General features: G+C 39.0%; 1 protein-coding gene across 1 annotated transcript in view; it reads right to left on the reverse strand.

Moving 5' to 3' along the window:
* Window positions 1-11,956, reverse strand: part of ORC5 (origin recognition complex, subunit 5) — a 97,017-nt gene extending 85,061 nt beyond the window's left edge. The window contains exons 1-3 of the mRNA XM_006882612.1: window positions 11,872-11,956; window positions 8,428-8,520; window positions 6,049-6,249 (exon numbers count right to left, since the gene is read on the reverse strand). Coding sequence (XP_006882674.1) covers window positions 6,049-6,249; window positions 8,428-8,520; window positions 11,872-11,943 — 366 coding nt within the window. The 5' untranslated portion in view covers window positions 11,944-11,956. The remainder of the gene's footprint in view (window positions 1-6,048; window positions 6,250-8,427; window positions 8,521-11,871) is intronic.
* Window positions 11,957-15,518: the final 3,562 nt, after the last annotated feature.

Raw genomic sequence — 15,518 nt, forward strand, 5'->3', positions numbered from 1 at the left:
AAAAAAAAGAGCCCTGGAATTTTTATAAAAATACACTTAGACCTTAGAAAGAAATGCCACTGAAAATTTTAATAAGCAATAAAATTAAAATTCAGGCAATGTATTGTTTTCCGGAATAATCCGAATTGTTTTGTACCTGTTTTATAATTAACAGATAGCTTAAAACAATGTAGGAAGGTAATCATACTTAAAATATTTCCTCCCTAATTAGTTTAGACAAAACTAAGCTAAAATTATTTACTGCTAAAAAAACATAAATTTATCTACTATTTATTAGCATTATGCAATTTCTCCATCAATCGCTATTCAAATTCTTCTAATCCAAGAAAGACTAATTCAAGTAAATTGGTCCATACTTTCTATCCATTTTAATGTGAAACACAAAGCTGAAGCAGAAAATTAACAGTTCATTTTTCTGATTTGATATACTTCATCCATTATAAAGAATGATTTTACAGTCATCTCATAAATAATTCTTCTTCAAAAGCATTTATCAGATAACTAATATTCACAGAAGTAAAAACTTTAGTTCAGATCCAAGTATTTTTCTTAATCATTACAGTTTGTTATTATAATAGACTTTGTCTATTCAGTGATCTAGTAAACTCTGGGAGAACTCTAGAGGCCCAGTGAGCAAGGGTTTGTGCTGCCAATCCAAGGGCAGATCGTTTGAATCCACTAAATGTTCTGAGGGAGACAGCTGGACAACCTCCTCTTGTGTCTCTGTAACTCTACTGGAAGGTCATCTATGAATCAGTTCCAACACAACAGTAATGAATGAGTGTAATAGATGCTGGATTTGCAAGCTAGCTTTCTGACTGGAGAAAGTCTTGGTGGTGAGTATACATTATTTCTTAAGTATATAGACATAGTTCTAAAATTTCTCTAGACTAAGGCATCAGTAAACTTTCCACATTAAATGTTTAGTTTACTAACATCTTAGTGGACATCAACTTTGAACTGTCAGACCTGAAAAATGAATGGAGTTCTATTTTTCAAGACTATTTCCAGAATATGCATTTTCTGGCAGAACATAGACAGCTTTGAAGCTATTGCAGCCATATATGTAAGTGTGTGTATTTATATGTATTTTTTTTTAATATTTGTGTGTGTGTACATATATGTTGTTGTTTTTAAGTGCCGTCAAGTCATAGGCGACTCATAGCAACCCCCATGAACGAAAGTCCTTGACAGTGTGTGTGTGTGTGTGTGTGTGTATATAGCTCCAGAGTGCTAGAGAGCAATGATGTCAGTCGAAAGACTAAGGAGCACCTGATGCAGGCCATGGTCTTTGCAATTACTTGCGACACATCAGAAAGGTGGACAATGAATGACAGAAGGACGGATACCTTTGAGTTGTGATGTTGAAAGAGAGTACAGTGTATCTTGCATATACAAAACACACCATGGACTGCCAAGAGAATAAACAGGTTTGTCCTGGAGAAGGTGAAACCAAGTTGCTCCTTGTAGGCAAGGATTTCAAGCTCTGTTCAACATACTTTGGATATAGTCCCAGAAGGGACCAGTTCTTAGAGAAGAAATTCATGCTTGGAAGGATAGAGGAAAACCAAAGAAGAAGATAATCCTAGATGAGATGAACTGACACAGTGACTACGGATACGGGGTAGGTGTATCAGAGACAGTGAGACTGGCTCAGAATAGAGCAGGGTTCAGAGCTACAGCACACAGGGTTACTATGAGTTGCAGACAACTTGACAGCACCTAACAATATATATATGGATATACATTTTAACAAATACGCTATGTTGCTGTTAGGTGCTATTGAACTGAATACAACTCACAGTGACCCTATGAAGAACAGATCTGAACCCTATCCTATCCCGTGCCATCCTCATCATCTCTGACACACTTGAGCTCACAGTAGCAGTCAATCCATCCCCTTGATAGTCTTCCTCTCTTTCAGTGAACCTCCACCTTTCTGAGCATGATGTCCCGTTCCAAGGAAAAGCTGCTTCTAACAGCATATATATAAATACACAAACACACAGAGTTAATAATTATAGAACTATAAGTTAGCGTCTAAAATTCACATCATCAAAGCTTGACAATAAGAAGAGAAAGGAACCTTATACTCAATTCTGCAATAATGGTTACATAAAATATTTATCCTCGTGGGATGGGTTAGTTCATGCAGCACAACGCTCTCCAGTCCCTCCCAAGTTAGCTAATAATTTACAAAATCATTGCTCATGCGTGCTGCATAGTATTCCACTGTGTGAATGTACCATAATTTCTCAATCCATCTGTTTGTGCTTGGACATTTGGGCTGTTTCCATGTTCTTGTGATGGTGAATAATGCTTCTATGAATACTGATGTACAAATCTCCGTTTGTGCCTCAGTTCTCATTTTCTCAGGGTCTATTCCAAGGAGTAGAATAGCTGGGGTCATAAGGATCCGAGAGAGGTGGGAGAGGCTGGAAGCAGACAGATGAGGAAGTACAGAGGGAGGGGAAGGACTAATCATGGGGTTGTACAATTTGATGGATGGGGTAGTTGAGGGAAATGGAAAGAATTTGTCCTTGAAAACAATGTATTCAAATTTTGCAAATAAACTAATAGAAAATTTTTTAAAATAATAAAATTTAAGAGACAAACTAATTAATGAATCCTGGAAAACAGAATTTATAGTCTAATGTACCCACTTAAGGTATTCCACTAAGAATAACACTGATAAATTGCAATGACCCAAGAATTGAAATAACTAATTACTAAAGAGATTAAATCTGTAATACAGAACTCTTGGAGAATCTTAAAAAAAAAGAGAGAAAAAGGAAGAGGTACTCAATGAGGATTCAAAAAACAGGAAAAAAACTACCCAAAATTTCTGAGATATAAACCTACAAATATTAAGAAGCTAAATAAATCCTAAACAGGATAAATACATATAAATTCATACCAAAGTACAACAGAATCAAATTCCTGCACACAAAAGGAAAAACAAAATCTTGAAAAAAGCAGAGAAAAAGGACATTTTATCAACAGGGCAAAAAATAAAAGACTGACAGTACCTCTCATAAAAAACCAGTGATGCCAGGATTATGAAACACCATTCTCAGTCTAGAATTTTGCACATAGGGAAAACATCCTTCTCTGGCACCAGCAGATCAATCCTAAAGCCATCCTCTTTCCAATCCCCAGCTACTATCTGAGAGCTGGACAATGAATAAAGACGACAAAAGAAGAATCCATGTCTTTAAGCTGTGGTGATGAAGTAGAGTAGAGTACATCCCATGGACCGCCAAAAGAACAATGTCTTGGACAGAATGCAGCCAGAGTGCTCCGTAGAGGCAAGGATAGTGAACATGGACATGGTGAAGCTGCTACCTGAGCAGAGCAAGGAGAACACTGCATAGTTTAAAATAAGGCATATGTCAAGGTTATATCCCTTCTCCATACCTATCCAATCTGTACACTGAACAAATCGTTTGAGAAGCAATAGACGCTATAAAGAAGAATGTGGCATCAAAACTCATCAACAATCTGCATTATGTATATGACACAACCTTGCTTGCTGAAACTGAGGAAAACGTGAAACTTCTGTGTAGTGCAGAAGACCAACAAATAAAGCCTTCAATATGGATTATATATCAACATTAAGAAGACAGAAATTCTCACAATGGACCAATAAGCATGCCAGATGGAGGAAAAAAGGACACTGTCAATGACTTTATCTTGCTTGGATCCACTATCAACACCCTTCGTATCAGCAGTCAGGAGATTAGGAGACTCAGCATATTGGGTATGTCCTCTGTCATGGATTTCTCCAAATCACTGAGGAACAATCATGTCTGTTTGAAGGACAGTGGCCTGATTCAAGTCATGATCTTTTGCATCACTGGAAATGCATCTGAGAAGGAGACAATGAATAAGGATGACAGAAGAACTGATGTCTTCAAACTGCAGTGCTGAAGAAGAGAACTGAGTATCTTGTAGACTGTCAACAGAACTGTCTTGGAGATAGTGCAGCCAGAGTCGTCCTTGGAGACAAAGATGATAAAGCTCCATCTCACATACTTTGGGCATCTTACTACAAAGAGGTTTTTCCTTGGAGTGGGACATCATGTTTGGAAAAATGAAGAGTCAGCAAAAGAGAGACAGACTAACATGATGGATTGACACAATGACTGCAGCAGTGGTCACAAGTGTGTTAGCTATGATGAGGATGACAAAGGACAGGACACGGTTCAGGTCTGTTGTTCACAGAGCCATTGAGTCATATTTGACTCAACAGCAACTAACAACAACAACAACAACAACAATATTACTTGGAAAGGGATATCATTCTTAGAAAGGTGTAAGGTGACCAAAAGAGAGAATCTCAACAAAATGGACTGACAAAGTGCCTGCAGCAATGGGCTAAAGCATGTTACAGAGGAGGAAGACGATGCAGGACAGGACAGGGTTCAGATCTGTTTTTCAGAGTTGCTATGAACTGTACTCAGCTCAACGGCACGTAACAACAACAGTAGCAGTTGGAATCCCACATTAGGTCTCGGGAGAATGACTGATGACTGTTCCCATGAAGATCACAGCTCAGAAAACCCTATAGGGCACTTCTATTCTTTAACAATGGGACGCTATGGTTTGCAATCAACTCAACAGCACCCAACAGCAATATACTGAATAAATAACCATACTAGTAGATAAATGCTGATCTCTACTGCAACTACCAAAAAAGAGCACCACTAAACCTATGACAAGAGATAAAACTCAAATGTACTACAGATAAATCAAATGGAATTTTAAAAATTGTTAAGTAATCTACAAAAAGGCTCCTATGGGAAATGCAGGACTAAGTTCCTACAAGCCTCTGGTCACAATATTTTCACCAATCAGTCAATATATAACCTTGTTCTGTAAGTGATTTTGTTCAAATATATTTTAACACATATTGTTAATTCACTGACTTTGAACTAATGACCCTCAGCATTTGAACACATGCCTGAATGAAACTTATCTAACAAACCTTTTCTCCATAAGACAACCCAGCTTTCTTGCACTAGACTTGCAGCATATAAGCACCAGATTATCAACAACAAAAAAGCATAAAATGAGAAAAACATGTTACTAAATGGGCTGTGAAGATGACACTTGTTTACAGCATGAGATATGAAACAAGGCAGAGTGTCACCACTTTCAATGACAGCTAGAAAAGACTAAAATTTTTCACCACTGTGTGCTTATGTTCATATGACCACAAAACTTAAAACTTTGTGTTATAAGTAGTTAGCGAGTAAGTAAATTAGCAAACACAGACTCTACAAATAAAATTCACTTTCACTATGACACAAATGACAAGTCTGACTGTGGCAGTGTCTTCATTCCTTTCTGCATCTTCTGACCCAAATTTCCCCATGTGAACAGTCGCAACAGCCTCCTAATCATTCTTCTGGTCTTCAGTTTTTCACCCCCACCTAATGAATATATTCACCAGGCTTTCTGAGTAATCTTCATAAGCACATGCGTCCTTCTAGAACCTCTACTACCTCCTCTAAATGCTTAAGAAATAAAATAGGATGTGCTAATAGAGTTGTTTTCCAGAGCTCTGTGAAATGGCCCCAAATTACCTTTCTAGTCTTCTCCTTTTGTACTTTATAATCCACTAAAACTAGATTATTTGGCATTTCCTGGACTCAATTCCCAACTTCATGCCTTTATTTATATAATCCCTTCCATCTGAAATGTCTTTTCTGTTTCTTTCTATAAAACCCTAGCCCTTCTTTATTCTTTAAGCTTATCTCAAATGCTATCACCTCATGAAGTTATCCCACTTGATCTTCAGTTAGTCCTGTGTATCATGGCTATCATCCCATCACACTCTACGCGGAATTTTACGTGAGCGTATGTCATAAATGTTCCTGAAGCCCCTTTTGGATAAGGCCTACATCTGGTAATATTTTTGCATCCTAACAGCAGCTTACCGCAAGTGTACTGTACATAATGGATGTTAAAAGAAAAAAAAAGCAGAGATACTGAGCTAATGAACAAATCTTTAGAAACAAGAGATAATATAACTAAACTACTTACGATATATACAGTCTGATTCTTGAGATTGTCAGTGTTGGTTATTTGTTTAAACAGCCGGACAAAGTCATTAAATGTATCGCAGGTTACTTGAGTAGAGTATCCACCTTCTGAAGAACTAAGAAGACTCAACTTGTTCAAAATTTGTTCCAAAAGTAGCCTTAAGGTAAAACATTCAACACAATTCACAAAAACATGTGGGAGCTGAAAATAAAAACCAGAAAGTATTAACAGAAAAGAAAGTACACATAAATGTTAACGGCTATGCTGGACATCCTCCTTTCTAAACTTGCTAAACTTAGAGCCCATCGGTCTCTAACCTCTGTGCCCCTGGAAACTGAACTCTACAGACTCCATCACCTCAACTCTTTTACCTTCTGATTTTGACTAGACTCAGCCAAGAGGCAAAACCAGCCAGAACCTAAGGAAGAGTGGAGGGAGAGAGTTGATATTGACTCCTCTGACTCTGGTTTGCCTGTGGTGTTCTACCAGCCTCTCTTCTAAGATGATTCTCGATGGGTTTGAGGTACAGTCCTTTAGGTCTCCAAGAGGTAAAGGCTTCCTACTATTGTTAGCTGGTGCCCTGGCACCTTCCCATCTTTACTAGCTCCCTAATGCCTTCTCAACCCTTGTAAAAGTGCCCCTTCATTAAACTTATTCCAATTATCCTTCTGAGTTTGCCATTTGTTTCCTACAGGGACTCACATTTGCGTCTCACTCTAATTGAATTTGTCCATGTCAATAATGTTCAACAGGCAAAAGTTATTCATATTCTAATTTAAAAAAAAACGCAAGCACATTTGAATCTTAAAATTCTTACTGAGAATGTAGTAATTTTAAGATAACATTTTTAATGGATAAACAAAATCAAGATCAAAAAAGGAATTCAAGAGCGAGAAACTACATTAATAGTATAAGGCTATTACTATATTATACTTATTTAGGTGCTTTTGCTAGCATTTGACTTCCCCACCCTCCCTATCCCATCCTTTATAAACCAAAGGATAAAAGATCTCAGTCATGAATAAGAATCTTGCTTACTATATTCATGCTAGGCATGACCTTTAATAAAAAGTGTTAGGGGACATTTTTGTGTACCTGTACCACAAATAGTGATAATTATCATTTATTATGCTGGATAAGCAGCAGCAAAAATTGTTAGGTGCTCAAAATGGAATATAGCCACTAAATATAGAATGTCCTTACAGAGTTCACATTATTTTATTCAACAAATATTTCTTTAGGAACTTCACGTAGTGTATTCTCAAATGCAAATGCCTGTGCTAGGCTGGCACAGAGTCTAAGCATCTGAGTTTTTAAAATGTATATTTGATTTTGAAGATCTAACACTGAAATCTGCAAGCACCATGCCTGGCAGTGAGGATAATCTCAAGCAATTTACAATCAAGAGGCAGGAAAAAGACAAATACAAAGTCAGAGCAGAGACAATGTTGTGTCATAATAGAATTCAAGATGCAGAGTTTGCACAATAGAGGGGCATCTAATGTTGTGGACTCAGGAAAAGATTCCCAGAGTATAAAGAAGAAGAAAAAAATCTGGTAAAATGAATGAGCATTTACCAAATAATAGCTACTGGGGAAAAGTGGGTTATAGATAAGAGACTGGTACAGAAACACAAGAAAGAAACAATGGTAAATAAAACAAAGATGGTAGTAGTAATTCTAATTAAACTATAATTTATTTAACTAAATGGAAAGAGATTTCTCATCTTTCTCACGGAGCCACTCGCTGGTGGATCCCAACCAGCGCAGAAGTGCCGCCTTTGGGTTAGGAGCGCAACGTCCACGGACTAAGCCATCAGAGCTTCCCTCTGTGTGCTCACGGCCTTGATGAGCAGAGGAGTAAAGAGATGAGAACAACAGTATGAATAGTATGAAAAGATGGAGAACAGTATGAACTGCAAGACTAGATACCAAGATAGCTTGGTTTTATCCTTGTAGGCTTTCAGAATTATCAGTATCAATAATGTAAATGAAGAAATGAAAAAAAATAATTTTAATATAACTTATATTAAAAATTCTTTGGAGATATTTTTTAACATATGTTAAAAATAACCTATGTTAAGATATATGGAGCTTTCTTCTCAAATATCAAATATTATCCCAAATATTATCAGCCATTATCAGTGAAAATTAGGGAGAAGGAAATGTGATTGAACTTAACCAATGACATTCCAACATTTAGGACAATGTTATCCATTCATTTCTTTTGAGGGCTACAGACTCTAGAGGTATTCAAAGAAAAGTTGGACAGCTATGTTTTATGTAGTAGACAGATCTACCTTCAGAAAACTGTGAACTGGCCTAGAAAATTTCCCAGTTTGAGTGAAAAATCAATTAAAATTGTTGGGGTCATTCTTACCTCTAAGCTTTTCAACAAAGTCTGTGTTACATAGGTTTTTCCACTTGCTGTATGTCCATAAATGAAGATGGATGGAAAGCTGAAATGGTGTCTCTAGCATAAAAACATAAAGTATCAGTGTCATAAAAACCAGAAATTCAACAACACATGTGACCAAGTTTAACATAAATAAAATTATTCAATCCTAATTATTTCAGCAATGAGCATTCAGTAAATTCATCATTACACTATGAAATTACTGAATTCAACCCTAAATACTTTCTGCTGCACATTTAACATTTTAGTAGTCATATTTCACAGTTTTATTACACAGATTACCATGGATTTAATTCAACTCTTGAAAGCTGTGTTAAACATTTAAAACTTCTGTTAAGTTCTATTTCACATATTTATTATATAGATTACTGACACAGTGACTAAATATAGCTGCTTCCTGAGAAGTGGACAGTTTAAACCCACCAGCCACTGCATGAAAGACCCGTCGGTCTGCTTCTGTAAAAACCCTTTCCACCCAGTGCCATCAGCTAATTCCAATTCACTGTGCCCCTCCATTTGGTTTCCAAAGCTGTACATTTTAATGGAAGGAGTGTCCACCTTCCTGGTGAATGTGAATCACTAACCTTTTAATTAGCAGTAAAACATCCTACACACTACATCCCTAGAAATCTCTTCTCCATAAAGATTTCAGCTGTGGAAATTTCACAGGGCAGTTCTATCCTATCCTATAGGATCACAAGGAATCTGACAGAATCCATGCTACAATCTGGCAACAAGGTTTGGTCTCTCTTCTCTGTCCCCTCTTCCCCCCATCCCGTGTTCCCCCCCTTGCTTCTTTCTCTCTCTTGCGGCTGGGGAGTCAGATCTGCTGGCACATTCAAACTGCCAGCGAGGATGAGTGGTTCGGTTAGCAGTACAACTCCCTGTGGACTATGCCAGCAGATCTCCGTTTCTGGTATACATTACTATATATCATAACTGTATATTCTACTATTGTATAAGAAGCCCTGTTAACACAAATAAAGAGTGATAGTTAAGCACGTATCTAACAGAAAGGTCTAGCAGAGATGCTACAAAAATGCTTCGGTGAAGACTGCAACCTTGGACACTCCATGGGATAGCTTTCCTTTGCTCTATTCGGTATGAGTCAGAATTGAGTCAACAACAATGGGTATGATTTTATTGTACAGATTAACATCTACAAAGCCTGTATCTTCAACTTTCTAAGAAACTGAAGGGAGTTTTCATGATAAACTTGATGACCTGGAGTCTCTGGCTACGGCAAAGGTTTAACAGGCACGGCTACTAAACAAAAGGATGGAGGTTCATTGCCAGGTGCTTCCGAAGGCATGGCTATCTACTTGTGAAAAATTAGCCATTAAACACTTTATGGAAGTCTACTTTGAAACATACATAGGTTTAAACATGATTATTAACATGATTTTAGTAACAACATAAGTTTAAAATATGTTTCACTGTTAGGTTAATACTGTTAACTATCCTTGAGTTATTTCCAAGTGACAGTGTACAGAACTGCTCTTGGGTTTTCAAGGCTGTGACCTTTCAGAAGCAGATTCCCCTGTTTCCAATCCAATCTGGGAGAGTAAGAACTACTAACTTTTAGCTAACAGTTGAGAGCTATGTTTCTATTACCTATGGACCTTAAATCAGTACTTACATTTCTCATCAAGTTAGACCTTATCCTCAGGGTTTGAGGCTACACAGGCCACTTTCCATCTTTCTCCCTCACAGTGGATTTGGACCACCAGAGACTCAACCTTTGCACTAACATGGCAATTCCCTACAGATTATACCACCAGAGCTCCTTCAAGTCAGCACGACTTATCCCGATTTGCCAATACACCCACTCCTCAGTTACCAACATGGTTAGGTCTATATGGCCAAGTTATATGATCACATTATGGTAAAGTTGAGGGCCGTGACCCATCTTCACAGTCAATGTCCTGTTCCTTCTGTCAAATCTTCTCAGTACATCTTGGAATGCACATAGCACAAAAAGACCCCCTTCTCATCCTCCTGGGTCATGGTCAGGTTTTCTACCCTGGGTCGGGACCTTGCTCATCTTGTGTGCCCCATCTCCCACTGTGGGTGCATGCAGTATTCTTCACTCCAGCCCCACAACCCATCTCCCCTGTTACCAATCTCTCCCCACAACCTCCTGGGCTTCTTCTGGTCCTTACTGGCTTCTCCCTATCTGCCCAAGATACCCTCCATGGCCAGACCAACATTACAGACCAAAGGATAAAGTATCCTGTAGCTGGTTGGCCACTATTTCTTAGTGGTCCAGCTGTCTTTGGAAACTGCATATTTCATTTATGTCCTAAGATGCAGCCAAGTTAAGACTAGGTCATTGGGGGAGGGGGCACACTGGTGGAACATCTGAGAATTTTTTCAAAGTGGTAAAAAATAGGAAACATCAAATAATGAGATTATCTGGTAAGAAGGAAGCAGGCCTATTATTTTTTCAGGATCACATCCGGTAGAGTAACCTGGAAAGGAATGCACGGTACACACATCCAGGCAAAAGCTTCCATAAGGTACAAGCGACAGTTGTTGACCTTCAACTTCCCTAATGCAATCCCTTTAGGAGGGACATGGTATCTTCCACTAATAATCTCACAAGTCACCTCAGACTGCCTGCTCATCACTTCAAGTCAGGTGACTGAAGTACTTAATAAAGCAAACCACAGGATGGAAGGGACCCTTGGGTGTGTATGGAGGTGGGTAATCACCGTGACTCGAAACTTATTTATCCTCCTTACAGATCAGATCAGATCTGTGGCCCATTCCAAAAAAAGCATCACCAAAGGGACTGCAGATGGAGGTGAGTGCTGCCTCTATCTATGGAAAGGGTTCCCCAGCTGGATTTATCCTGAGAAAACACTTAACCTCACCTGTTTTCAACCGAACTATCAGAAGAGAAGTACACTAGACCTCTTCAGGACTTTGACATTCTGGAAAATGACGAACTTTTAAAACCAAAGCACGGCGTGGGGCCCTCGCTGTTCTTATAAATGGCCTCTGTATGCCTGACCTCCATCAACCACATCACTGAAACGTGTTAACTTAGGTCTATTTTAATAAATAACATCCCGCAAAAAGACTTGTACTAGAAGACCCTTTTCAATTGGGATAAGAGACTAAGCAACTACAAGCGATTTTGAATTAGCTCCATCGCAATGGTGTGGGATGTGTACGAGTATGTCCTGGGACGGTGCCCTACAGACCGGGGTTTAAAAGGGCAATAATCAGAAATCACTTGGATCAAAGATTGATTATCAATCTTAATGCATACACTAACGACCCTACCTTAACGCAATAGATAGTCTACTACCCCAAGTCAACACAGGGGGGGTGGGAAATGGGACACGCAGCAAGACCTTGGGAACGTTTGCCTCTAGATATGGAAGAGTCTGATCACAATACCTCTCCAAACAGAGACTGCAAGGTGGACACTTGGGACTCACGACAAAGCACCAGGTTCTCCACGGGAGGCATCCTGGCGGGCACCGCGGGAAGGCACACACCCAGAAGCCAGACAGCGTCCAAAAAGACCACCTCCCGCCACTCCGCGGCCACCTCTCCCGCCGGAAACCGGATTCGCCGAGCCGCGGGAGGAGCCCGCGCGACTGTGCGTCGGCGTGACGTCAGCGCGTACGAGGCACGTCGCGACGGCTCGAGGCGCCCATAGGCTGTACTAAACACTTCCCTCCCTATTTTTTTCCGCTAGGGGGCCTCGCGGGAAAGTGCCGCTTGGCTGTGGAGTTTCTAACAGAAGTTTTTCCTTCGCTGTTACAGAGCTTGATGCAAGCGACGTACAACAAAAAGTGGCTGAAAAGAAATAAAAGAACCCTCTGGTCTCCCAGATAGCCACCAATCTATGGCTCTCAGTTTTTCTCGCTTGGAGACTTCTAATTTAGAAACCCTGGTAGCTTGAAAAAAGATCGTTCAAAAACACTTGATTTTACCACTATACCATATTAAAAAGGGATTCCAAATTACAATCTAAATTATGAGGATGAAAACTGTGAAAAGAAACTCACGAAGGAAAGCATTTTGCTTTTTTTACTGAGATAATTTTTGTTTTGCTAGTGATGGAATAAAGACATAAAGGAGAAAGACAGGGTTTGTTGATTTTTGTTATTTTTTATAGAAGAATAGTGAGTTTGTCATATTGTATTTGAGGTATCTGTAGGATAACCAGAAGTAGAAGTCTTGTAAAAATAGGTTTGAGGTATTGCCTATCTTTCTCACATAGGTGACTGGTCTATTAGAATTTCTTATCTTTTGCCTCACAACACAAATTCTTATCACTAAGCTGCCAGAGCTCAAGTACTGCTGAGATTCTTTTCCCACAGAAACAATGTCTTTAAGAAATATTCCTCAAGAAGTTTACTAGATTCTTGTAAATGTATTTCAGTAGTTACAGATCTTGCTTACTTGCTGTGTGTCTTTGAGTCTTGATCAGAGTACAACTGCCCGTAAAGAGGGTTTCACAGACTGTAGTTTTTCTGAGAATAGATCACTAGGTGTTTTGTTCTACAAAACCCAAAACTGAGTGGGTTGAAACATTTGAGTGGGTTAGCTGCTGAACACAATTATTAAAATGCAAGTTTTGGTTGGTTTTTTAAAAGAACATTAATTTTTTTGTTATGAATTGTTGCAGTTTCTCCCCCACTCGCCCCTACAATGCACCACTTGTTCTACATTGTTCTCATACATATAATGTGTAATCATATATTCCTTTCAGTCAGTTCTTCCCCTCATCTCTTCAAATGTGTTCATTCTCTATCTGCACTTTCCCCATTCCTTTCCCAAGCCCCTCCATGTCTCTCCCATTTTATAACAGCAGTGTTATGCAGTATTTGTCCTTTTGTGACTGAGATATTTCACTTAGGATAATGTCCTCAAGGCTTCACCATGCTGTGTAATGTTTTACTATTTCATTGTTTTTTTTCAATGCTGCATAGTATTCCATTGTGTGACTACATCATACTTTTTCCATCCATTCATTTTTTGATGGGTACTTGGGCTGCTTCCATCTCTTTACTATTACAAATAGTTGTGGGATTATAGAATAGTACTGAATGTATGTACATGGACTGTCAAAAGAACAGCTAAGTCTGTCTTGGAGAAAATGTAATCAGAGTGCTCCTTTATGTCTTTAAACTAGTACCATATGCACTACTAGAATTTTTGATAATGTAACTCTGATAAGAATGTTGTTATATGCAGTCTGACTCACAGCAACCCAATGAACAATGATCTGAACCTTGCCCTATCTTATGCCATCCTTACCATCTCTGATATACTTGAGTCCATTGTTAGTCACCATATCCATCTGTCTTGTTGAGGTTCTTCCTCTTTTTCACTGACCTTTCCAAGCATGATACCTTTTCCCAAATGCCCTCTTCTTGCAACTTGTCCAAAGTATTTGAAACAAACTTTTGTTGGGTTTTTGTTAATTTGGTCACCAACTAGATTAAATATCTAGACTTATCTCTTTTTTCATTCATTCATTCATTCATGATTTCTGGAGGGCCTATCATGCTGGAAAAACCCTGCTGGGCTGTACATGGTCAGGTGCTAATCAGATATTTAGTGGTTTGAATCCACTAGCCAGTGGCCTACTTGTAAAAAGCTGTACTACAATCCCAAAGGCAAGTGGTTCAAGTCCACCAGCTACTCCGTGGGAGAAGGATGGGCTACTTTCTCCCATATAATTTCTTGCCTTTGACAACCAATTGGAGTGATGGGTCAGTTCTGACAACAACAACAACCACTTTCTAAGACAGAGATGGACAATCCTCTTCTGAGAAGATTTAGAGTCTTGGAAACCTGATGGAGGATCTTGAGTTGGAACCTAGGCAGTTGCACTGTTAACTCAAAGGCCACATCTCTCTGGAAAGATGGGCAATTTACAGCCTCAGCAGATCAGTGAGAAGTGTTGGTTCTAACTCCATTGCAATGAGAAAGAGAGAGGAGATAAAGTGAGAAACAGGAAGCAAGTAAGAAGTGAAGAGCAGTGAAGGAAATAAAAACAAAATAAAGCAAACCCCCTCAAATTAGTTAGCTCATAAAGTTGACATTTTTAGATCTCCAGAAACAAATTACCTCCATTCACAATGAACTTCAGAACTCTGTCCATTAGAATGCAAGCACCGCAATAGAAGGCAGGAATTATTGTTCGTTTTGTTCAGTGCTGTATCACTAGCTGCTAGACTAGTATTTAGTACAAATAAAAGGATCAGCAAACATTTCTCAATGAATTAATGAACAAAAATGTGATTAAAGCAAAGCATAGAACATGATAAATGCCCTACAAATAGTATTGTTATTGTTTTATTGATAAGTTCACTTGGCTACAATCAAATTTCCAATTCTTGACTCGCTGCTTTAAAGCAAAGTACTTTTCCCTCATTTTAAATATAATTAATGAAATAATAATCAGATATTATCTGCACACTTGGTCCTCCACTGATAAGTTTTCTTTTTATGAAACTGTTGTGTAATTCAAATAGTGACTACTCTTGGTGAACCACATTTGGGCTCTGGTGGCCTCGTGGTAAGAAGCCACATTGCAATCCAAAAGGCATACAGTTCGAATCTACCAGCTGCTCCATGGGAGAAGGATGGGCAATCTCCTCCCATGCCATTTACTGCCTCTGAAAACCTGCTGGAGGGTCAGCTATGGATCAGTTCCAACATAATGACACAAAACAAGAACAACCTGAGTGAGAAGGGAGGAAAGGCGTGTCTCCGGTCATATATCTGAGGTGATTAGCAGTGAGAATGTCCAAGTACAACTTCCCTTATTTGGAATGTTTAGAGTGAGCTTCTCTACCATCTCCTAGAAATTGTTGTTATTGTTGTTATGTGCCATCGAGTCGTTTTTGACTCATAGCGACCCTATGCACAACAGCCCTAAACCCTGCTCTATGCTGCGCCAACCTCACTGCCTCTGACACATCCATCCCTATTACCCCAGTCACCGAATCAATCCACCTCATAGAGGGTCTTCCCCTCCTGCGCTGTCCCTTCACCCTCCCAAGCATGATGTCCCTCTCCAAGGA

Source organism: Elephantulus edwardii, unplaced genomic scaffold (genome assembly GCF_000299155.1).
Source record: "Elephantulus edwardii isolate Elephantulus edwardi_28Jun2011 unplaced genomic scaffold, EleEdw1.0 scaffold00022, whole genome shotgun sequence".
NCBI classification, from domain to species: domain Eukaryota; kingdom Metazoa; phylum Chordata; class Mammalia; order Macroscelidea; family Macroscelididae; genus Elephantulus; species Elephantulus edwardii.